At 41.8% G+C, this 25,958-nt stretch overlaps 1 protein-coding gene across 2 annotated transcripts in view; it reads right to left on the bottom strand.

Moving 5' to 3' along the window:
- KCNK10 (potassium channel, two pore domain subfamily K, member 10) overlaps nt 1-25,958 on the bottom strand; it is a 144,041-nt gene that overhangs the window by 22,269 nt on the left and 95,814 nt on the right. For both annotated transcript variants that reach the window (XM_011949454.1, XM_011949453.1), the window contains exon 4: nt 20,246-20,406. In XM_011949454.1, the coding sequence (XP_011804844.1) occupies nt 20,246-20,406 (161 nt within the window). The remainder of the gene's footprint in view (nt 1-20,245; nt 20,407-25,958) is intronic.

Raw genomic sequence — 25,958 nt, 5'->3', positions numbered from 1 at the left:
TGTTTGCATCTTTTCAAAGTTGACCAAATTTTATAAGAATCTGAATCTAATGTAAATAGATTAGCTGGAACCTTGCCGAGAGTTGTTCTCTATTTTGGAAAACCACACCACTGGAGAAAAAGTCCTTTGTGACATCTTAGTCATCAACACAACACCTCTGAACCAATCTGCATTTGGAGATATTGCAGTCTACATAGAGAGGCCGAGACTCACTACTCCAGCAGGTCTCCTAGGGTTTCATAACTGAGCACCTATTATTGAAACATTACTTTCCATTTATTTCTCCTTTATATTATAGCTACAAAATTTGCATTGAATTTTTCAAAATTACCTGTATTGGCAAGGTGTGCTATCTCTGAAATTCATTTCAATGTAGTAAAGGAGTATTCACAAATACATGCTACAAAAGGATATTGGATATTACAGGGTTCAGAACCACTGGGTGAAGGTAAATTGTATACTGTATTTAAGAAGGTTGACCTGATAAGTCTGTAGAATTACACTTCTAGGTATAGCCTGAAGAGGCCAAAGTGTCCATGCATATGAATACCATTCGCAATAAGCATTATCAGGGAGCAGCTCCCCTACAGACCCATCTTTTACTCAAAACAATTGTACATGGAAGACTAAGAGCTTTTTTTCCCATTGCCATTTGTTTGCATACAATACTGCTTTCGTTTTCAAGGTCACTCTCTTCATCTTTTTTTAGAGGGGGTTGTGCTGAATTAGGAGAGCAGGAGGGATAGGGGATGTCTCACTATGCTGCCCAAACTGGGCTGATCCTCCTGCCTCAGCCTCTCAAGTAACTGGGACCTAGTCCAGCTTCAAGGTCATTTTCTATATCAAGATGTATAAGGTCATGTCTAGCAACGTTCATTCATTGATTCATCAAGTACGGATTAAGTGCTCTCTGGGTGCCAGGCCCTGTGCTAGCACCTGAAGATGCAGTGGTGAAGAGGCAGATGGGACCCGACCTCACACAGCTCAGAGGCTGCTGGGGATGCCCGGCATTAATACAGTGAGATGAATGTTATTCTAGGGGTCCACAAGATGCTACTGGCGGGGGGCGGGGGGTGGTGTTGACCTCATTTAGAAGTCAGGAAAAACTCCCCAAGGAACTGACATTTGAGCTGAGACCAGGAGGAGGGTACAGACATTGTTTGAAACACCATAAATATCACACGCAAAAGTCTGGAGATGAAAGAATGTGGCACATTCAGTGCAAACGTGGAGGCCCACTGCTTTCCCGTGGTGAAGCAGAGATTTCTCCCCAAACACGATCATCAAGGCTCTTACTTCAGGAAATATTAACTATGACAAACTTTTAACATTTTGACCCATATAATCTTTTCAGAAAATGTGGTTGCTGGGTTCCTTTTTTATTTCCCTAAAAATAGAAAATAATTTGAATTCAAGACATTTCTAGAAATATCATTAAAGGCACATGATCATTTTTTAAAAATAGAAAGGAGAAGGGAAGCAAATGTGTGCCCATCTTCTAGGCAGGGGACAATCCCATCAACTCTTAAACTCTTCCCATAGTGGTTCATGGAAGCAGGTGTCACATATTTATTCAGCCATCTGGACAGGTCCTCTTCTTCCTCTTCCTTGGGGAAAAGGTTGATAATCCTCCAAAGGGTAGATAAAAGAGAGAGACACCTAATATAAATACAGAATTAAAGGGCTCAGGACAATTGTGAGTTTCTGAAGAGCAGCAGAGTCAAGAAGCATACAGCAATGTCAGGAAAAGGATGCCAGAAAGAAAGTGGTAATAACACTGCAAGAACACCATATGGCATTTACATGTCATGTACTGCATTTTAAATGTTGATGCTTGCTTTTTTTGTTAGCTCTGGTGCCAACTCTGTTACAGTACATAGCAAAGTTTATTTTTTTGTAAAAATCACATGGAAATTCTCTGTAACCTATTCTTCAAATTGTACATAAATTCCCTTTTATTTTAACCACAGGATATTTATTCTTGATTCTAATTGCTCAAACTAATCTGCAAAACAGTTTAGAATGAGAAGGGACAGTGCTGACAACTGAGACGAGATGCCCGATACACTCATTTGTGACTACTCGGGAGTGAGAGGGGACCTGGGGGTGGGGTGTGGATAGGTAGACAAACAAATATTAATAATAATAATAATTTAGCATTAGTTCTTTCAAGCATTCCCCAGACTCATATAGAAAGACTACGGATGTTATTCACGGTGAAATTCATTCCTGCCAAGGAATGGAAAAAAGTAATGGAGAAAACATCACTCAATCTGAGACGGGAAATGGTGTAATAACACGGTATCTAAACAGAAGAGACAGCGTTTGAGCTCAGTAAAACCCATCTTCCGAGGCTCCCTTGTTGGTATTTGCAAGGCCAGGCATCTTTTGGGAAGAAACTTTAGTCTTCCTTTAGGATCTTTTAGTAACACTTTGATGCATTTTTATAAAAATACAAACTGGCCCTTGTGTTCGAGATCTAGTAAGAGCACAGGCAAGCTGAGAGGCAGCCAGCATGTAGCTAAAATAAATTCTTATTCATTCTTGGATTTTTTTGTTCTTTTTTTACTAGATTCTACGTATGTGGTAAGATCACATGGGCACATCTGTGTGAATAGTTGCAGCCAGTGAAGTGCGGCCGAGGACGAAGAAGACAACCTGCCTCCTTCACGCAGACCGAATGGCAAGGGCATCCCCTGGGAGAGCCCCAGAGGAGCCAACCAACCTGCCGTCTGCACTCTTGTGCTGTTTGCGTTTCAAAAGGGCTCACTGCATCGCGGCCAATGCATCTTCTCCTCCCAAGGCCATGCCTGATGGCTGAGGTCCTGTCCCAGATATAGACCCTGCTGCCAATGGGTTTCTTTCTGTCGCTACCCTTTCTGGGGCCCCCTCCACTGCTCCAGCCCCACCCACCTCCATGCCCATTTCCAGGAAGGGTAGGACAGAGCGTAGCATCAGCAAGCATCTCTCCTTCATTTGTGAAGCTTACACATGCTGGGTGCTTGGAAAAAGACCTGGCGCGTGTCTCCCTCCTCTCTAACCAATTCACAATCAATGAGTATTTACTGAACACCTACAAAGCACTTATCACTGAGCAGGCCCTACAAAGACACAGGCCAAGAAAGGCACAGTAACATTTAGTTTCAAGGCCCTTAGGCTTTACTTGAGCAGAACAATCCATTGGCAAGACAAGACAGGCGCTCGTGTGATGTGAAATATACAAGCTAGAATTCGCAAGTCCCTCTCTGGACTCCCATAGCTAACAGTGTTCTATAATAATAGTGGATAGCATTGACTGAGGCTATGCGGCAGGCACTGCTCTCAAGTATCAACTAAGTGCCAAAACAGACAGGACCCACTATTATCCTCGTTTTTTCAAATAAGAAAACTGAGGCACAGCCTGAGGTCACGTAGCTGACAAGCAGTAGACTGATCACACGGACCATTCACCAAGGTAGTGTGACTTCAGAGCCTGCCTGCCCGAGCCCTGGTATCATTCTGCACAATATTACAGACACTGGTCTTGATGCATGGCTGTTTTCTCCTTAAGAGAAAGGACTGTCCCTTGTTTATTGGCACATACCCCCATAATGTTGAGAACATGAAAAAGTGTTATTTGATAATTATTTATTAAATTGACCTAATGAGGAGCATGAAGGAACAGCCACAGTGAAGAACAGAAAAGTGAATCATGATTGGGTGAATAAAAGGATTTCAGAGTAGAAAAAAGGTCTGGTGGAAATGGTGTCATCCATATGCAGAGTCCCTAGGCGGCCTGGCACTGAGCCACCCACCCTCCCACCAGCTCTGTGCACAGGGCCCAAGCTGATGAATGGGAAGGAAAGACGCACAGAGACACAGCTGTAGGTTAGGGCAGGGAGGAAGGGAGGGCAAGTGCAGGAGGGAAGTGAGGCTGAATGCACAGCCTCTCCACTTAGACCCCAAAGTGACAGAACAGCAGCTATGGCAGCAGCCAGGACTTAGAGGCAGTCAGACAGCAATTTACCAAACACTGTCACTTGGGCCTATAAAAGTTAAAGAAAAAAAAAAAACAGAAAAAAGCAAGTGTTGGTGAGGAAGTGGAAAGGCAGAACCTCCGTGCATTGCTGGTAGAAATGTGAAATGGTGCAGCCACTGTAGAAAACAGTGTGACAGTTCTGCAGAAAAATTAAATCTGTAATTACCATGTAACTCAGCAATTCCACTGCTGGGTATATTGTCCAAAATAGTTAAAAACAGGGACTCAAACAGATGTTTATATACCAATGTTCATAGCAGCATTAGTCAAAAAAACCAAAAGGTGGAAACTGCCCAAAAGTCCATCAACAGATAAACAAATAAATAAAATGTGGTATATACATACAGGGGAGTATTACTCAGCCTTGAAAGGAAGGAAATTTTGACACTTGTGCAACATTCATGAAGCCTTAAAGACACTGTGCTAAGTGAAATAGGCCAGACACAAAAGGACAAATACTATATGACTCCACTGACATGAGGTTCCCCGAGTGGTGAAATTCATAGACACAGAAAGTAGAATGGTGGTCACCAGGGGCTAGGGGAGAGGAAATGAGAAGTTGTCATTTAACAGGCTCAGAGTCTCCCTTTGGGAAGATGGAAAAATTCTAGAGATGATGGTAGTAATGGTTGCATAACAATGTAAATGTACTTAATGCCATTGAACTGTACACTTAAAAACAGTTAGGATGGAACAGGTGTGGTGGCTCATGCCTATAATCCCAGCACTTCGGGAGGCCAAGGCAGGCGAACCATGGGTCAGCCGATCGAGACCATCCTGGCCAACATGGTGAAACCCCATCTCTATCAAAATACAAAAAATTAGCCAGGCACGGTGGCATGCACCTGTAGTCCCAGCTACTTGGGAGGCTGAGGCAGGGGAATCGCTTGAACCCAGGAGGCATAGATTGCAGTGAGCCGAGATTGTGCCACTGCACTCCAGCCTGGTGACAGAGCAAGACTCCGTCTCAAAAAAAAAAGTTAGGATGGTAAATATTATGTTGTGTATATTTTACCAAAAAAAAAAATAGGCATAAAGGAAACCTTGAAGCAGGCTCTAAAGTATCCTACTAATCCCTGGGAGTATCTTATAGGAAAAGAGAACTTTGTAACAGTGGCTGTGGCCAGGATGAAAATATTAAACCTACAGAAAAAAGGAAGCCCAGAATGACATGGAAATTGATGCTAACTTGAAAGGCCGGTGAACTCAATTTCTGTGAGTATGGGAATCCCTGTTGAAGGTTAAAAAAAATTCCTCAATCCCCACACAACAATAGAACTTTTGGTACTAACTGATAGTGAGAAATGCGTACATACATATATATATAAAGGTACTATGAATTCAGGAATCACCCTTCAAAATGAACTGAAATGAATCATTCATGGCAACCAAGCCCTCTACATACTTTTGGAAAAGGGCAGCACACGTGTTAAGGAGACATATTGTTCATTTTGTCCACTGGCAATGCTTGAGGCACAAAAGGATTCTCTGATCCTTTAAAATGACACCTCAGGCTCCTAGGGGCCCACCACCTACAGGATGAAAACTACAGCTCTCTATGAACAGGAGCCTAAAACTCAGCAGTAAACTTCCATTAGATCAAAATCGTTATGATGCACAAACGCAGCTTCTCTCAGAAAATACAAAGCAATGCATTCTCCTCCAGAAATACGAAGTGCACTCCTGACAGGAATGCACATTTCCTGGGCTGGATGCAGTTCAGGAGAGTGCAGTTTGTTGGCAGCCCTTCCCTACGCAAAGTCATCAGAGCCTGCTCAGCATAGGCCTGCACATGCTTGTCACACTGTCACCTCCCAGGGGAGTTGGCTCTTTGGGGTGATGGTTCAGAACTCTGGCACACCTCTCAATAATGATGTGTATTCTAAACATTTTCCCTTCCCTAAGGCAAAAAGTCATAAAGCTATCTAGAAAGTATCCATGACTACTGACATGCCAGTCATCTAAAACTTATCCTACAGTGAACACATAGATCACACAGCCAACTCCGTGATGAGAACAGTCAGTTCAACAAGGGCACCTCTCAATTTTCAGGAACCTAATTTAAGTTCATTGCTTGCTTGGCTCACAGAAGTAACATGAGGCTAAATGTAAAAAGGAAAAAAAAATAACACTGATAATTTTTTAAAAAGAGTTCTCTATAAGAGAGCAAAAAATTAATATTTTATTAAATCAGTGCATTCCAGAGGAACCAAACTAACCTGGGAAAACTGGTGATAAAGCATGAACACAGGAAATCATCCACCTATTATGCTGATTTTATAATACTAATAAAAATGTGATTGCTAATAGAATTCTTGCATTAAATTCATAACTCAAAAGCACCTGGAATCTTTAGATCCAGTTTACCATGTTGTAGACCTAAAGCATCACTAGACTTTCACTAGCCCCAAAATGCAAAAAATAAAACCTTTTATTAATACTTAATAAAACCCCTGGGATTCTAAGAAGTGACTATCTCTTCAATGAGCAAGACCACACTGATAATAAATACCCATAAAATTTTCTAGATAGTTTCCTCTATCAGAAATGTTTTAAGAGTTTCAGAAGCCTTAGGGAATACCAGCAAAATCTGAAAGATGTGAGGAAATAGCTAAATGGCTCTTAAAAGGAAGAGATATTTAAGACTACTTAATATAGCAGATCTTGAGTTTAGGACTGAGTTAAATCCCCAGTGGGAATTAAAATCTTGGTGGTGATGTTCTCAAACTCTATGCTCTTTTTATTTTACTTTATTTAATTTGATTTATTTTATTTTATTTTGAGACAGAGTTTCACTCTTGTTGCTCAGGCTGGAGTGCAATGGCGCCAATCTCAGCTCACCACAATCTCTGCCTCCCGGGTTCAAGTGATTCTCCTGTCACAGCCTTCCTAAGTAGCTGGGATTACAGGCATGCACCATTAAACCTGGGTAATTTTGTATTTTTAGTAGAGATGGGGTTTCTCCATGTTGATCAGGCTGGTCTTGAACTCCTGACCTCAGGTGATCCTCCCATCTCAACCTCCCAAAGTGCTGGGATTACAGGCATGAGTCACTACACCAAGCCATTCTATGCTCTTAAAACCATCAAAGCAGAGCACTGAGGCACTCTGATGAATCCAGAAAAAGAAGAATGTTTTGGAAGACAAGGCCAGCTATCTCAGGGCACCAAGAGGCTTGGCTTGGAGCTGTGCATTTCCTCCTGTTTTTAACATTAAGCAGGTTGTACAAAGTGGAGCAATGGTGGAAGAACAGAGTGGAGACTATTTTTGCCTGGCAACTGCTCTCGCAGAGGTGGGTCAAAGCAAGTCAGTTATTGGTACAGTACAGGCCCCTCTTTTATTAGGTTGGTGCAAAAGTAATTGTGGTTTTTGCCATTACTTTTAATGTCCGATAGTGATCTCAGATTATAAACCCATCTTTGTATTAGTCACATAGCAGCAGACATGAGCAAGGGGACACCTAAATCTTAGATTAACCTCCAAAAGAAGAGAACACAAAGAAAGAGATGTTAGCTAATAATGAGCTGGTATTAGGGAGCTAAAGCAGGTACATAAAGAATCAGAGGCTATGATGCAATTCAACACACTGAGAGAGGGCATAAAGTCGGAAAACTAAAACCCTTTTAAAGCAGATAGAGACAGGCCCAATATCTTTCTCTCAACTAGCCATTTTTATCTATCCCCAGGTCTTACTAAACCTTTTGTGAAGGCTCCTCTGAGCCATCACATGCTATGCTTACATTGCAAGAGAAAGAAGAAAGGATGTATAGTGGAATGACTAAGTCTATTCATGCACTCTGGGGCAGGGAGACCAGGTTTGGAATTCTAGCTCTGTCATTTATGGGCTGTGTGACCTTGGACAAGTCACAGAATCAGTCTAAGCATTCCGATCTCATAAAATTAAGAAACAATAATGATTTATTTGGCAGGTTTACTGTATAGCTTACTCTAGGAAAAGCCCAGATAGCCCAGTATCTGGCACAATAAACCCTCAAAACAGATGAGTGACTCTATTAGTCCATTCTCATGCTGCTACGAAGAAATACTCGAGACTGGGTAATTTATAAAGAAAAGGGGTTTAATTGACGCACAGTTCCGCCTGGCCGAGGAAGCCTCAGGAAACTTACAATCATGGTGGAAGGCACCTCTTCACAGGATGGCAGGAGAGAGAATGAGTGTCAAGCAAAGGGGGAAAAGCCCCTTATAAAACCATCAGGTCTCATGAGAACTCACTGTCACAAGAGCAGCATGGGAATAATCTCCCCCATGATTCAATTACCTCCCACTGGGTCCCTCCCACAACACATGAGGATTATGGGAACTACAATTCAAGATGAGATTTGTGTGGGGACACAGCCAAACCATACATATCAGCGACCTATATCTAGACTTTGGTACCACAGTGCCATAATACTCAGCATTATCTCAACAAAATCCTCTCAGACAAATGACAGATCCAAGGCTCCCTACAAAGGTTCCGGCATGCAGATGTTCATGAATAATTTCCCACCCCAAAATAACAATCAGATTCCCAGAAGTTACCTGTGATCAAAGTTTGCCAGGGGGAAGAGAGAGAGAGAGAGAGAGAGAGAGAGAGAGAGAGAAAGAGAGAGAGAGGAGAGAGAGAAAGAGAGAAGAGAGAGAGAGAGACTCTGTTAAAGCTACCTGGAAAATGTTTCAATGTTAAATGCTATCCAGGCAGTATTTTAAGTAGTTCTATTTTAGGCAATGTTTGACATCTTTACTGTTCATAGAAAAGAGTGAAGATGCACTTTAAAGGCCGCTAGAACGTTCTATAGTGACCTCAGAAGACAACAGGAAACACCAAAGGGATAGTGGCCAATTATTAAAGGTAAGCCAAGAAAGAAGAACCTTACATTAGATAAGTCCCTATGGGTCAGTTAAAGTTAGTGCTGAGATGGTTTGCCTAGTGAAGAATAAGAGCAGAACAATTTATCACTATATGTACTCATCAGCGTCAAGTCTCCAGGCATTTTTGCCTTATTGGTGAGAAATGATCTGATTCCCAGAGTATAAAATCTCCAAAGCCCTCTTTAAGGACCCATCTGAGAGAGGAGAGTTCTGAGTCGGAATGGCACTAGCACTGAAAAACTGATTAGGACCATTGGTGGAGTCACCAGAGCGCGTGTGAAAGATTTGGACAGGGGACCAGGGCATGCACCTGTAGTCTTTGGGGCGATTGTCCCCTTATATCCCAGTATAGCTATGATCAAATTAACTAAGGCAATTTTGCCCCTGAGGGCACATTTAGTAATGTCTGGAGACATTTTGGCTGTCATAACTGTGGGCGGTGATGATGCTGGCATCAAGTGGGTAGAGGCCCAGGGATGCTGCTACGCATCTCACAATTCGCAGGACAACTCCCATGACAAAGAATTATCCAGACCAAAATGTCAATAGTATCAAGGCTGAGCAACCCTACATCACATGAAGGGAGGAAAGAAGGAGCCGTCCATGGAAAAACTGTCATGGGCTGTCATTAAGAAATGTTGTGTAGTCTGTTTTGTGGATGTCACATATGTAGGTCACCCCAAATGTACATTCTGGCCCTATCATTAAAGCTACACAAAATCTTAAACTAATTTGGAACAGACCTGGTTGATAAAGCTTTAAAATTATTTCCATTTTAAAATAATTACTTCCTACCTTCTTGCCTCTTAGGAAAAGGAAGAAAGCAACTGTTCACATTAAAACCAGGGTCTTTTCTCTGATAAAAAATAAACTCACGGCAGGGCGTGGTGGCTTATGCCTGTGATCCCAGCACTCTGGGAGGCCAAGGTGGGCAGATCACAAGGTAAGAAGTTCAAGACCAGCCCGGCCAATATGGTGAAACCTCATCTCTACTAAAAATATACAAAAATTAGCCGGGCATGGTGGCATGCGCCTGTAGCTGCAGCTACTCAGGAGGCTGAGGCAGGAGAGTCACTTGAACCTGAGAGGCGGAGGTTGCAGTGAGCCGAGATTGTGCCACTGCCCTCCAGTCTGGGCAACAGAGTGAGACTCTGTCTCAATAAATAAATAAATAAATAAACTCACATTATCATGTAACATCAACCCTACTGAGTTATTTATTAGGAACTTATAATATCATAAGTACTAGGGCAGGCATGACATAGAAGCAGATACTCGAGAGACATATGGGCACTTGTAAACTGAAGTTCACCAATATTGTGTCTTTTCAACACTACTGAAAGACAGCCATTTCTTAAACTAAAGCCTCAGCCTACCACTCTGCCCTCCTCCCCTGCCTCTCTGGGCGCAATGCTGATGTGCATAGTCAAGACCCTTGAACCAATAGGTATTGGAAACTAGCTGAACCTACAATGCTGAAAATAACACCCAGTTTCCAAAATAGGGATTTTGATCTGTTTGAAATAATAATTTTTATTTTTTTATTTTACTTAAAAAAATTGTAGAGACAGGGCCTCATTCTGTTGCCCAAACTAGAGTACAGTGATGTGATCCTAGCTCACTGCAGTGTCAACCTCCTAGACCCAAGCAATCCTCGCTCCTCAGCCTGCTGAGTGTCTAGCACTGCAGGCACTCACCACCACACCCAAGTAATTTGATTTTTTTTTTTTTTTTTTTTTGAGACAGAGTTTCACTCAGTCACCCAGGCTGGAGTGCAGTGACACAATCTCGGCTTACCACAACCTCTGCCTCTCCCATTCAAGCGATTCTCCTGCCTCAGCCTCCCAAGTAGCTAGAACTATAGGCACACACCACCATGCCAGGCTAACTTTTGTATTTTTAGTAGGAACAGAGTTTCATCATGTTGGCCAGGCTGGTCTTAAACTCCTGACCTCAAGTGATCTGCCTGCCTCGTCCTCCCAAAGTGCTGGGATTACATGTGTAAGCCACCGCGCCTGGCTGGATTTTTTTTTTTTTTTCAGAGATGGGGGTCTCACTATGTTGCCCAGGCTGGTCTTGAACTCCTGGGCTTAAGTAACCCTTCTGTCTTGGCCTCCCAAAGAGCTGTGATTACAGACATGGACCACTGTGCCTGGCCCTTGAAATAACAATTATTTTAAGTTAACCCTTTGGCTGCTGAACGCTAGCTCAAAGATGCCTCGGCAGAAACAGAAGCTTCCTGCCAATTGTGTTCTTAAAAGCCTCTCCTTGATCCATGCCAGGCACATGGCAGATGCCTGCAGGAGTCTTTGGCTTCTGCCACATGCCCCTTCCTGGAATCTAAAGTGGTTGATGAGTCCACTAATTTAACCTTATTAGCACTTTGAGATTGTCATCACTTCCATCTTAAACATGTGGCCTGTTCTAAATTTTCCAAGTAATTTTGGCACTCGTGAGTCTAGGGTAATGTTTTATTACTTGTCAGTGACACCCAGAATCATTTGGATCCATAAGCAAATAAACATTTCTTCCATATCCTTGGTGGGAAAAAAAACCAAAAAAAGAAAAAGAAAGAAAAAGGTGTCCCTTGGTTTTACAGGAAATATCAGAAAGCCTGCTGATCCGAGCCAGATAAAAACAAGCAGGTACTTCCTACCAGAGTCCAAAGTCCAGCTTGGAGCCAAGAAAATGAGAACCAGTCCAAAATTTGACTGGTTTTTCTACAGCATCCTATCAAGTGACAGTCAGCCTGGCCCAGCAAGACAGCTAGCCCACAGCAGGGGACAAAGAGGCTGCCTGCTTCCAAAACCTGCTTCAGAATCCAACGTCAGCCCTCCTTCATCCCAAATAAGTAGATATTTAGGATGCTAACTGCCCAGATATTTCCCTGGGAACTCACGAAGAATTATTTTTACTTTGATTGGCATGGTATACTAAAATATTCTAAACTCCGCATTGGTTTCATCGTGTAGATTAATCTGACATTAATATTTTCAGCCCACCTAGAAGAGGTTAAGGCAGGATTAGTGGTTCTAATCCAGGTCCTACCACCAATTCACTGTGTGAATCCAGGCAAGTCACATCCTGGGCTGCATTTTCTCAGGTGTGAAATCTATGAGTCTCACAATAGTAGTATTCCCCCCAAAGAGTGATGTGCAAACGACCTGGAACTAAATTCCTGAAATGCTGGTCACCCTAGAGTGGGACCCAGGAGTGCATCTTAGAGCATATGTACATGACTATACTAGTGCTCACCAATTTTATCATCCACTACTATTCTTGGAGATAAAAGAATGCATTCCAAACCCCCTTTGCAGTTACGAACAGGGCCTGGTAACTAGATCCGGCCAATGGTCTCCACCTGAAGGACAACACTCTGAAGAGCCAGCATGCAGCGCTCAGCTCTTTCTCCTGCCCTATCTAACCCCTGAGCCTGAGAAGCTGCCTGGGTTGCAGCAGATCTGGCAGGAGTGGGAGTAAGCTGTTTGTGATAGGCTAGCTTATCCTGATTGATTCAAGAATCCCAACAGCCATCTAATTTATGACAAGGAAGAGAGAAAACATCTTCTCTATGAGTGGTCTCTGTGGCTAGCAGTTAATTGACATCTATGTGAGACGTTGTCATTTGCTTACTCCAACCTCTTTGCTAACAGAATTCTAATTTTGTTCACCACAGCATTGTGTTCAGCCCCAAGAGAGGAAACATAATTCCTCTGCTCCTTAAGCATTGGAATCACCTGTAGAGCTTGGTAAACACAGATTGCTGAGCTCCAGCCCCACCCCCGCCACCACCACCACAAAGAATTTTCATTTCTAACGAGTTTCCAGTGGATGCCGATACTGATGGCCCAAGGGATACTGATGCCTAAAGTTGAGGGACCAAACTTTGAGAATCACTGGTTTAAGTCCATCATGGCAATACTATCATCCTTCCTTTCCTATCCTCCCTTTCCTATCCTCCCTTGCAGATGCTGATGTGATCTCATTCTGGTCAATGAGACAGAAGGGGAAATCTACAGGGTAACTTCTGGGGAAGACTTTTCTTCCATAAAGGAGCTGATGTCAACACAATATTGAAAAAGAAGAAAAAATTTGGAGGACTGACAGTAACTGGCTTTAAGACTTATCATAGAGCTAAATTAATCAAGACAGTATGATATTGGAGAAAGAATAGACAAATAGATCAATGAACTAGAATAGAGAGCCCAAAATAGAACCACATAAACATAGGCATCTTATCTTTGACAAAGGAGCAAAGGTGATAACATGGAGAAAAAATAGTGTTTTCAACAAATGGCACAGGAACAACTGAACATACACATGCAAAAAATATGGCTGCAGATACAAAGTTTACACCCTTCACAAAAATCAACTTAAAAATGATCACATACCTACATATAAAATGCAAAAGTATAAAACTCCTAGAAGGTAACATAGGAAGAAATCTACATGTCTTTGGGTGTGCCAATTACTTCTTTGATACAACAAACACATGTTCCATGAAAGAAATAATTGATAATCTGGACTTCATTAAACCTCTTCATTAACCTCTTCATTAAACCTCTTCATTAAACCTCTTCATTAAACCTCTTCATTAACCTCTTCATTATTAAACCTCTTCATTAACCTGTCCTCTGTTAAAGACACTATCAAGAGAATGAAAAGATAACCCATAGATTGGGAGAAAATATTTGCAAAGGATATACTTGATAAAGGATACAAAGGATATACTTGATAAAGGACTGTAATTCAAAATATACACAATATGGCCGGGCATGGTGGCTCACTCCTGTAATCCCAGCACACTGGGAGGCAGAGGTAGGTAAATCACCTGAGGTCAGAAGTTCAAGACCAGCTTGGCCAACATAGTGAAACCCCATCTCCACTAAAAATACAAAAATTAGCCAGGCGTGGTGGCACACACGCCTATAATCCCAGCTACTTGGGAGGCTGAGGCAGGAGAATCACTTGAACCTGGGAGGTGGAGGTTGCAGTGAGCCACGATCACGCCACTGCACTCCAGCCTGGACGACAGAGTAAGGCTCTGTCTCAATAATAATAATAATAATAATAATAATAATAATAATACGTTATACATTAAAACTCAACAATAAGGAAACAAATAGCCCAACTAAAAACTAGGCCAAAGACTTTAACAGACACTTCACCAAAGAAGATATAAAGATGGCAAGTAAGCATCTGCAAAGATACTCCACATTATACATCATCAGAGAAATGCAAATTAAAGCAAGATACCACTACATACTTAGAACTGAGAAAATTCGAAAGACTGACAATAGCAAATGCTGATGAGGATGTAGAGCAACAAGAACTGTCATTCACTGTTGGTGGAAGTACAAAATTGTATAGCTACTTTGGAAGACAGTGTGGCAATATTCTTACTATGCAATCCAGTCATCACACATCTTGGTATTTAACCAAAGGAGCTGAAAACTTAGGTTCAACCAAAAAACCTGTGCACAGGGGTAATTCATAATTACTAAAACTTGGAAGCAAACAAGATGTCCCTCATTAGGTGAATCGATACATAAACTGTAGTACACCCAGAAAATGGAATATTATTCAGCACCCAGAAGAAATGGGCTACAAGCCATGAAAAGACACAGAGGAAACTTTAATCCATATTTAAGAGAAAGAAGCCAGTCTGAAAAGGCTACATACAGTATGATTCCAATTACACCACTGTATTAGTTCATTTTCATGCTGCTGATAAAGACATAACTGAAACTGGGAACAAAAAGAGGTTTAAATGGAGTTACAGTTTCACATGGCTGGGGAGGCCTCAGAGTCATGGCAGGAGGTGAAAGGCATTAAGAAATGCCAAATATGGTGGCAGCAAGAGAAAAATGAGGAAGAAGCAAAAGCAGAAACCCCTGATAAACCTATCAAATCTCGTGAGGCTTATTCACTATCATGAGAATAGCACAGGAAAGACTGGCCCCCATGATTCAATTACCTCCCCCTGGGTCCCTCCCACAACACATGGGAATTCTGGGAGATACAAGTTGAGATTTGGGTGGGGACACAGCCAAACCATATCAATGACATTCTGGAAAAGGCAAAACTATAATAAAAACATGAGCAGCTGTCAAAGGTTAGGAGAGCGGGATTGAAGAACAAGCAGGGTGCAGAGGATTTTTAGGACAGTGAAATGTTATGTATGATACTATAATGGTAGATGTATGTCATTATAAATTTGTCCAAATTCATAGACTCTTTAACACCAAGAGTGTTGTAATGTAAACTATGGACTCTAGGTGATAATGATACATCAATGTAGGTTCATCAATTGTAACAAATGTACTAGTCTGGTAGGGGATGTTGATAATGAGGGAGACTGTGCATGTGTGGGGGCAAGGGATTATGGGATATCTCTGTATGTTCCTCTCTATTTTGCTGTGAATATGCAACTGCTCTAAAATAGAAAAATTTTAAGGGAGTTCCTTTTGTATTTCCTGATATGAGGTTGGGTGAAAACGTGCTATTTGGTCATGAAGCAGCCATCTTGCAATGTGAGTGACAAGTCTGAGGATAAAGAGCCACCATGCCAAGGAAAACAGAGCAGAAAGAGGTAACAAATCTGGATACACCTGACATTGTGGAGCTGATAGCACAAGCCTGAGTCAATATACCTCCAGGCTTCTTGCTATGTGAGATAGGGTCCAAATTTTTTTTTTTTTTTTTTTTTTTTTTTGAGACAGAGTCTTGCTCTGTCGCCCAGGCTGGAGTGCAGTGGCCGGATCTCAGCTCACTGCAAGCTCTGCCTCCTGGGTTTACACCATTCTCCTGCCTCAGCCTCCTAAGTAGCTGGGACTACATTAGCTGGGACTACAGGTGCCCGCTACTGCGCCCGGCTAGTTTTCTTGTAATTTTTAGTGGAGACGGGGTTTCACTGTGTTAGCCAGGATGGTCTTGATCTCCTGACCTCGTGATCTGCACGTCTCGGCCTCCCAAAGTGCTGGGATTACAGGCTTGAGCCACCACGCCCGGCCGGGTCCAAATTCTTAACCCATTGTTAATCAGTGTTGGGACTGTGAAAATCGTCAGAATCAAAATGAGGTTACTTGTGTTTAAAATCCTGACAAACAGAGTCAGGGAAAGCTAGGAAGGAAGGGTTCTCATGCACAAACGCCTGATTACAAGAGCTATCATAAAAGACTGCAAAAACTACAGCCTTGCACAAAACCCATCACCGCCTCATGCAGAAAAGTATTTCTGCGAAGACATCTACCCAGCAACTGCCCGTCCAACCTTGGACTGGCATCACCCTTGTTATTGATCCTTATACTCAAGGATAATTAGCTCAAAACAATTATGTAATCCTCCTCATTTTTCCTTTAAAACCCCCTTTTATTTTATTTTATTATTATTATTTTTCCTTTACCTCCCTGAATGCACACATAGTTTAAACTGGCATGTATGTTACCACTGCAATGCCCAGACCTGAGTAAATATCATTTTCTTTCAATGAGCCTCTTTCTGTATGTTATTTAGGGTGACATAAATGGTGTCAGAAGTGGGATCAAAGTGAGTGCAGCTCAGAGGAATGAGAGGTCCCTGGAATTGAGTGCAGTGCTGACTGAGCCTTTTCTGCTCTCTGCTTCTGTCCATTGCTTCTTCTGTCTGGGTGACTCTCCTCTCAGATTCTCAGACTCCCTCCCTTTGGTGAGTTCTTTTTGACTTTACATGTGATTTGATTTGGCTAAAACGTGACTTAAGTAAAGAACTTTTCATCCCTCTTGGGTCTATACAAGGGGTTTTTGTTTGTTGGCAAGCACTTTCTGGTATAAAAATATCCTTCTGCGTTGAGTACTCTGGTTTCTACAGAATTCACAATCTGTTTTAGTGGCATGTCTTTTCTGGTGAATTCACTTTTGGTTCTTTCTGTACATCTAGTTTAATATTTTATTTGGTTTGCACACCTGGCTTAAAAAATTTGTGTGGCCTGGCATGGTGGCTCACGCCTATAATCCCAGCACTTTGGGAGGCCAAGCAGGGCGGATCACCTGAGGTTTGGTTATTACACACATCTGCAAATAATTTGGCACCTTTACTTTTACCTTTTCTTTGTTTCTGAACATCATCTGAGAGCAAAATTAAACTAAGTTTAATTTTAATAAACTAAAATTCTAAGTGGTGGTGCGAGAAGGCCATTTAAAAGTATTGTTTTAAGCTTCTATATTTGTAGTCATATATTACACAGCAATAGAAAAACTAATGCAGCAGCAAAGTCCTAATTCAGGGTAAAGTGACTGTAAGCCCTTTCAGAAACAAAGCTAAAGATATAGTCTCTGATCAGCTTATAAGCAATAAAGCTAGTAATTTGATCTCCATCTGACTCCTCCATTTCACAGTTAGTTCTGAACTCCAGAGGAGAAGAAAGAATTTTGATTTATTCATGTCATAAAAACTGCAATAGTCAGGCATTTTATTACTCCGCAACCAAAAGCATTTCTAAGTAATCCAATACCCCTCAGCAATTCTTTAAAATGAGGATCAGACCTGGGATGTGTTGGAAGGACCCAAACCAGGGTCACTTCAGGATTCAGGCATCTAGAAGACCAACTTTATATTTATTTTATTGATTGATTGATTGATACAGGGTCTCACTCTGTTATCCAGGATGGAGTGCAGTGGCACAATCTCAACTCACTGCAACCTCCACCTCCTGGGTTCAAGCAATTCTCACGCCTCCACCTCCCAAGTAGCTGGGATTACAGGCACGCACCACCATGCCCTGCTAATTTTTGTATTTTTAGTACAGACAGGGTTTCACCATCTTGGCCTGGATGGTCTTGAACTCCTGACCTCAGGTGATCCACCCACCTCAGCCTCCCAAAGTGCTAGGATTACAGGTGTGAGCCACCATGCCTGGCAGAAGGCCAACTTTAGATTTTATTTTTACTCCACAGTAAATCCTCTCTTCCCAAGAGCTGAGGGAAAGCATAACAGATCAAGAGAAGGGCTTAACACTCATTGAGCAGATGAAATACATAAACCTTCCCCCATGAGAACTAAAAATTCACAACCCCAAGCTTTGTTAGTTTATACAATTTTCACTTCTCAAATAGCCACCTAAACATAATTGGACTTTTAAATGTAGTTTAAATCAGTAGCAGAAAACGTTGAGATTTTCTACCAAAACTTTATATGCAGCAAGCAAACTGCTGCAGGATCAGTTGTTTGTATATTTAGGAAGTGTGCTTACATTCCCCCTGGAATTCGGTCACCCTTTCCAATAGCATCCCTCCAACACTCAACAAATGCATTCATTGTGTGCTGCCAATTCAATAATATGCAACTGTCTCGCCTTCCTAAAAGAATCCTGATCTTTGATGGTGCTGCAAGGAGCTGAGTGGACAATCAGCAAAAAAGATTAAATGTGAGGTTTCTAAGGCTCTGTATCAGAATCTGTTGATGATGCATTTGAGAGGCAGTTTCAAGGGGAAGGAGAACTGTACACTCTATTTGTAGTCTGAAATTCATTAGGGGAGACTAAGTCCCTAAATTTAGTAGCAGATGTCCAAATGATTGCAACCTCTTCCGTCATTTCGAATATAGTAACTAGAATTTTTTTCTGCTAAGGAGGATTTCAAAAACTTTTAGTCCAATCCTTTCCTCTACAAATAAGGAAACTGAGCTCTAAAGAAGCTACATAAAAATAAAAATGCCAGATCAGTCATTTCCCCAACTGAATCCTGTTCTGAGTGTTCAATCCACCAGATTCTTTTTTCTCTATCACAGGGCCATGAGGCAGCAGCTAAGAGGGTGCTTCCAAGCAGTTCAAAACAGTTCTTGGAGACAGGGCTGCCGTGTCTGGTTTAGGAAGACCTAAACATCTGAAAAGCAGGGAAGCTGAGCACTGATGGTTTCCATGGAGACTACTGGGGAGGCCAGGTGCGCGGTCTAATGAGACTACTGGCCAGCCAGCATTAAGGAGCAAAGGCTGTGGGACATTCCAGTAAAACTCACACACCACAGAGCTCCTCAGATGAAACTCGAATAAGTGGCTAGCTTGCCCATGAGGGCTTCTCTTGGAGAGACACGCTGAAGCTCTGGGCTCTATATGTCTGCTCTATGACAAGTTCTTTTCCACACATTATTTCATTTAATCATCACCAAAACCTGACAGAGTAGATTCAAATTCTATCCCCTTTTGTGGATGAGTAAACTGAGGCAGCTGACCAGTGAGATTATAAATAGCTCACCCAGCTATGGTGCCTCATTCCTCCCGTTCTACTCTTTTTAAAAAGCCTCTGAAACTGCTCATCTGAAAGCTCCCTTGCATTCTTCTGAAGAGAAGTATAAGCCATTATTGCAGAGACAGCCTTGAACTCAAAGTTTGAGAGTTCTTACAGGGTGAAAAAGCACAGCTTTAGAGCTTCCAGCTGATCTTGTCTTTGGCCACCTTTCCTAGATCCTAGAAAATACCTCAAAATTTCATTTTTAAATATTAAGTCATCATAAGAAAGCATTCCCTCAGGAAGGTTTGAAAGACTTGAGAATTAGGTCAGCACTGAGTAAAAGAGCAGAAATGATCTTACGCCTGAGCAAAACGAGTGTTCTCTGAAACCATATGAATGAATGTGAGTTAAAGGGCACTGGGAACCCCAGTTTAATCACTCAGCCACTTATGCCTGCAACCGACACCAGGAATAATTTATGAATTAATTTTAATTTTAGTAAATAAATTCCTTGAGTTGAGATAGTTGTTTCTTGTTTAAAGATAAATATTCCAGAAAGGAAAAAACCCACTAAGGCAATAGCAATCATCAACAGTTCAGTAGGAAGTAGTACATCAGGGTGCCATTTCTGAGGGAGCACTCAGCAGTGAGAGATGGGAGAGAGACAGACCATTAGGAGACAGGTGCAAAGCACAGAGCAGTGTCTGGAGAAGTCAGGCTTCTGGAAGAAGCAGGATTAGCCTGAAGACACTGTGCTTGAAAATAAAATGGAGTGAGGGAGTTCCAACAACAAAATGGATGGATTTACAGTTTTCTACTTCATTACAAACACAATGAGGAACTCCATCTTCCATCTTTAAGGAGAAATTGAGCTTGTTCTACCTCTTCAAAAAATCTGTGTTGGCAAATCCATACTTAACCCTCTTGTGTTGTGATTGCAGAAATACCACTCTAAAATAGGAAGCTACCCAAAGAAGGGAGTTTAGGTGCAAGATCTTTGACTTCCATTGGCCAAAACAGAAAATACAATCATAACATTAAAATTATTCCATTAAAAGCAGATAATGCCCCTTTACTGCCTCCTGGATCCTGTCACGCTAAAGCCAACTGGATCGCAGTGGTTAGAATTTAAATATGATGCAGTACTCACTCGAAAGACCTTCTCCACTCTTGCAATGCTTTTCCCAAAGATGGTTCCAAGTTGATCTCCAATTCCAGCCAATAAGAAACCAAAGAGTGGAATTCCAAAGATGGCATACAAAATACAAAAGATTTTGCCTCCTTCAGTGCTCGGAGCAATATTCCCATACCCTGGTAAGAAAGATTAAAAAGAGGGAGAGTAGCAGAGAAATTAGCATACTGACAGAACTCACAGACTTTTTTAAAAGTTTGTACATTCCCCCACCTTAGGAGTTTTAGGGAATAGAACTTCATTTCAAAGGCCCTATACAATTCGCAACATTGTTCCGTTGCTTCTCTTCCTTCTCCCCTTATAAACAGTTTTAAGGTTTCTTGGGTATTAACACATTTTAGGAAATTCATGGTCACTCAGAACTTTCATTTTCATTTCTGACAAAAGGTGATACCACCTTTTTCTGAAACACCAAGCATCATGGGCATGTCTAGTTTAGTGAGACCTGAATGTGTGGGAAGGAATCACCATTGCACTTCTTAGACTTGACAAGAGCTTCTTTTTCACGGTCTTAGCCATAGGCTCCACCTGGACAGACTCTGGCTGTCTTCAAGGGTGATGGGTACTCCATATTAAAGAGGAAATGTGGTCTAGTACAAAGTTAGAAAGGACTCATGAATTGTACACCCCTACCCTGGGAAGTCTGAAAACAGGAAAGAATAGGGAAGAGAAGGCTTTGTGCTGTCTCTTCCCACTGCCAGAGAAGTTTAGCCCCATTCTTTTTTTCTCTTTACTGGGAACTCCACATCATCTCTGAGTCCTGCCTCTCCTCCCAACCACCTCTTGCATTGAGGGTAATAAGGTGCTAAAAGTTTATTGATGGATGTTTGAATACAAGAGAATCTTTTTATAGTCCAGTCTACTAATATGTATTTCGAATAGTGCTTTGAAAATACCCACATCTGCATTCTTAAGAGTACTGCAATTACATAAGTAACTTATGTACAGTGAGTACTGGGCTTACCCTATATAGATGAGGCTAAAGAAAGTATTGCTGGAAGAAAAAGGCCTGTAGCATTAGCACACTTTATATGGAAATGAAAGTCTAAATTAATTAGTATTCATTTTGTGACAATTGATATTACAATCTATGTTAAAAAAGTATCTAGACAGTAATCTAACCATTCTCCCAAATCTGGGTAACTCACGTGGGGCCTGTTTCTGAATCCATTCAATGAGCGAGTTATTGGGTCCATGGTTATTGATAGGTTGGGAAAGCAACATGATAAAAAATAATGTTGATGGTTAGTCCATCATTCAGCTACCCACAGGCCTGCAGAACTCACGGTTGCTTTCTGCCTTCGGGAGTGAGTCACCTGGATACTTTCCTTTGCAATCTTCTGTTCCAAATCATTCAAACCTCTTATAATAATCTAAATTACAGCTTCCATTTCTAAAACGAGTGTTCAGGCTAGGCTTCCTCATCTTGTACTTCTTTTACTCACCAGGATTTTGATTTAAATATGCAAAAAAGCTCTCAGAACTTTTCTCAGGTATTTTCAGGAACTTGGGCAAAATCATTTTTCCAAGCATTCCCCTCTAGAATGGTCGAGCTCACATTAAGCTAGCCCTATTGAAAAGGAAACAAATGAGCCTCTACAGTTTCACTTCACGCAGGTTTATGGTGACTCTTGGAAACTTCCAAGTAACTTGTGAAAACACTAAAGATCCCAGCTTGACTGTCTCACAATAGCCTAACTTCGGGGAATGTAGGTTGTCCAAGTGTCTCAGAAAGAAATATATTGCAGACATAGGCAAACAAATGGAGGCTTGGAACTGGATGAATAGGCATCTCATTAATCCTGACAAGTGCTACACCCCCTTCCTCCAGCTTTCAGAGATGGCCACCCCCACCTCCTGGGTAAGACGCTGTGGCTTACCATGGAGCGTCAGGGAGAAGTGAGGAGATGAAAGATCCGATCCAATTTTACCTCACACTACCTGGTTCTCTTTAGGCCCACTTAAACTCTACAAATCCTAGTGTCAGAGGTACTCAAGGAAAACGCAGGGGGGAAAAATCAATGGACTGTAAAGTACTTTACCAATGCAAAGTATTATTATTATTATTGTTATTACTATCACAATTGGTTCCTTATTTGTTCAGTGTTTTGTTGACTAGAACACAAAAATAAAATTAAAGCTAAGTTCTTGGGTAAGAGCATGAGTGATTCAATACTCAAACAAGCCTTTAAATATATTCACAGTCATCTTTCTTTGGTGACACACTGCCTAGTGGATAGAAAGTTATCATGCTTGAGTGACGCCGTGTCTCATGCATGGGTGCGTGTGTCAGTGTTTTTGTGCTCCATGCCTTTGGTGAACTCTAAGGAGAGACTGTTTGACCCTCAACCCTGTCACTCTGAGAAAATTCCAGCACTTACACTTTGGAGCTTTGCTCTGAGGCAGTGGGAAGACCACATTTCTGGATCTGGGGATTGAGTTACACCCGGCCTGTCTGACTGCCCTGCCCATCCTTCCAGAATGCTTGGATAAAACTTTGAAGTAAGGTGTGACAGTTGTCTGTAGGCTCTAGAACTAGAGACTACACAGATTTCTGTTCTGATTCTTCTATTTACTAACTCTCAGGTCATAGGCACATTCTTAATCTCTCTCCCTCACTTTCTTCATCTAAAAGACAAGGCTTTTAAAGTGCCTACCTATAGCTATTAAAGATTAAATGAGTTACATGCAAAGCAAGGGTTACATGTGAAGATTAAATACCTGTGAAATATAGTGCAAACTAAGCACCCAGTGTTAGCAATTACCAGTTTGCCTTGTGCTTTACTGTGGGAAGGAATTGTTTCTGAGCAATATGTCTCCAGGAAAATTCAGTCCCAGAGAAAACAGACGGTTGATTCCTGTTTTCCCTCCAGAAACTTCACGGTTCTCCCATAGCACCCACAGCACCAGGTGGTGACTTTCAGCAGAAGACAACCAGCTCCACAAGGGCAAACGGCCAAGGAGAGGCTGTAATGAATGCACAGTACCAAGATGAGCTCAGATCTGTTCACCTCTGGCTAGAAAAAACTTCCATGTTTTTCATGAAGAGAAAGCTGGCATTGAAAGAGGAGTTGTGCCTGAGGAGCGCACACAAAGGCTTCCATTTGCTGTTTACGTGCTACAGTCAAATCTTTGCCCAACTGTGTGTCGTGCAGCCCTACTTGTTTAGTTGAGAGTGTGCTTCTTATTATGGTCACCAGTCTGTCTGCGCAGGCAGGGCTGCTTTGTGGATGTGCACCCTGTGCAGTCCCATGGGGCCCACACTTAGATGGATCCAGTGCTTGCCTTAATGCTCTAAGCTTACCATTTTGATGTTTTAGCAAGGGACTCAACTTCAATTTGTAGTGGGTGTCACAAATTACATAGCCAGTCCTGGTGAATCTAACTGGACTCCATTGCTTACTACTAACTATGAAATATTGGGCAAGTTATTTAACTTCTCTGGGTCTCAGTCTTCTCATAGATAAAATGAGGTTAATAACAGTACCCACTTCGTGTGGTTATGCAGGATTAAATGAGATAATGTATGTGGAGCACAATGCATGCTAACTGGTAAGAACTCAGTGAATGTTAGCCATGGTGATTTCTCTTTCCAAAGCCACGGGTTAAACATCCCATCTAAATCAAGTGTGGGGGCTCACACTCATAATCTCAGCACTTTGGGAGGCCAAGGTGGGAGGATCACTTGAGGCCAGGAGTTTGAGACCAGCCTGAACAATATTGTGAGCCCTTGTCTCTAAAAAAAAAAAAAAAAAATTGTTTTAATTAGCCTGGCATAGTGGTGCACAACTGTAGTCCCAGCTACTTGGTTGGCTGAGGCGCAAGGACTGTTTGAGCCAGGAGTTTGAGATTACAGTAAACTATGATCACACCACTGCACTCCAGCCCAGGCAACAAAGCAATACCCCTTCTCTGAAAAATAAAAATAAAAAATAAACATCCAATCCAAGTGCGGGGTAAGTACCAATAGGTGCCTTGATAGCTTGATAGGGACAACCCTTAAATGAGGCTGCCAGGCAAGTGACGCAGTGACTGGCTACCACCTGGGTCCTGACCAGAGGCTCTCTCTCTGATGTGGGTAGAGTCAGGTGGCTCAATCTGAAAATGCCTCACAGACTAAAATCTAATCGCATTTCACAGGTATTGGTAAGAACCTGATCCCTCGCTGCCCTTCTACAATCACAGCTTGTGAAAAGCATCTGCACATAGAAGTGAGCATCATTCATCCAGCTTAGAAAGGCTAGTTACGGGGGACACACCAGCAGAGCAAATAATCAAAGGCAGGTGGGACTTTCTCACATTGAATTAGTTACTGAGAAAGGGACTAGGGTGCAGGTGCATCCCTGACATTGACTGAGCAGAGTCTGCTCTTCTTCTGGTGTGGCTACTGGTCTGGAGAAGTGCCTGAAGGTATTCTGTTTGCTATACACTTGTAAATCTTTCCATATATCTCAGCACAAGAAAAACCTTCTTCAAAAAGAAGTGCTTTGATATCCTCAGATAAAAGGCACCTCTGACACTAAGGAGTAGCGCTGCTTTTCAGAAAAGATTCTATTATTCCCAAAGTGTCTCTATACACATTCTACCTAATGAACACATTTTTTTACGTCTGAAAAGTACATAACCTTAAGCTGCTCATGAGAGCCTTTCTGGAAAGAAATTTGGCAAGGCTTTAAAAAGGTCATTTCCTTTGACAGAGCAAACCCTTGGTAATCTTTCCAAGGAAACAACCAGAGATGAAACCACACTTCACAACGTAACAATATGGTGTTACACTATTACAAAAGCAGAAACAGCTTAAACTCCCAGCAATATGTGATTATAGTGTGAACAGTGGATCCAATAGAAACCATCAAAGAATATGCTTTTCAAAGAACTTTAGTAATATTCAAAAATGTCTGCAAAATTGTGTTGCAAATTTTATGATTGCAAGGAAATAGGCCAATATTTGTGTATTTCACAATTAATGAAAACACAGCTCCTCAGCTCTCATGGTTCCTCTTTCCTGACTCCTAACTACCGGAAAATTGCTCAGGAAGAACTGGAAGAATTGCTGGGCTCTGAGTGTTCTTATCAACCTTGTGACCACATGCAACAAATGAATTTACCACTAAGTAATTGGAAAAACAATTATTTCTGCACCTCATTATTCTTACTTACATTGTATTAAGGGTTTCTTTGGAATTCTCTAACTGTATGACTCTATAAAGATCCTCCACTCTGGAGTTAAAATTTGGCCAGCGAAATGGTGTTCAACTTACAATGCATTATTTTTCAATTAAAAGAAAGAAAGAGTGAGAGAGAAAACCATGTTTTCTAAATTAAATAGAACAAGGACCCTATCTCTAGTGTTAACACTGTACCTTGATACTGAAGTGGACTTTGCATTTTACTTTTGGTTTTGATGCATATTTGTTTTGCAGTAGTTTCCTGTTCAGCATCCACCTTCCTTCTGATTTTTGGGGAAGACTCCCTTCCTGTGCATAATTGGTATGACACAGTGTCCTGCCTCCCACCACAGAGGAAACAGCCTCCTAGGCAGCCAGGATGTGTGCACATGAACAAATAGGATGGCTCTGCCTAAGACTTTAAATCAAGAGTCCATGGCTCAAAGATGATGGCAGATGGCAGCTGCAGCAGCCAGCAGGCTCAGTCACTAGCTGTGGAGGTC

The sequence above is a fragment of the Colobus angolensis genome, unplaced genomic scaffold (assembly GCF_000951035.1).
Source record: "Colobus angolensis palliatus isolate OR3802 unplaced genomic scaffold, Cang.pa_1.0 Scaffold3, whole genome shotgun sequence".
NCBI lineage: Eukaryota > Metazoa > Chordata > Mammalia > Primates > Cercopithecidae > Colobus > Colobus angolensis.
The sequence above is the reverse complement of the archived record's forward strand: the minus strand, read 5'-3'. Positions and strand labels throughout refer to the sequence as shown.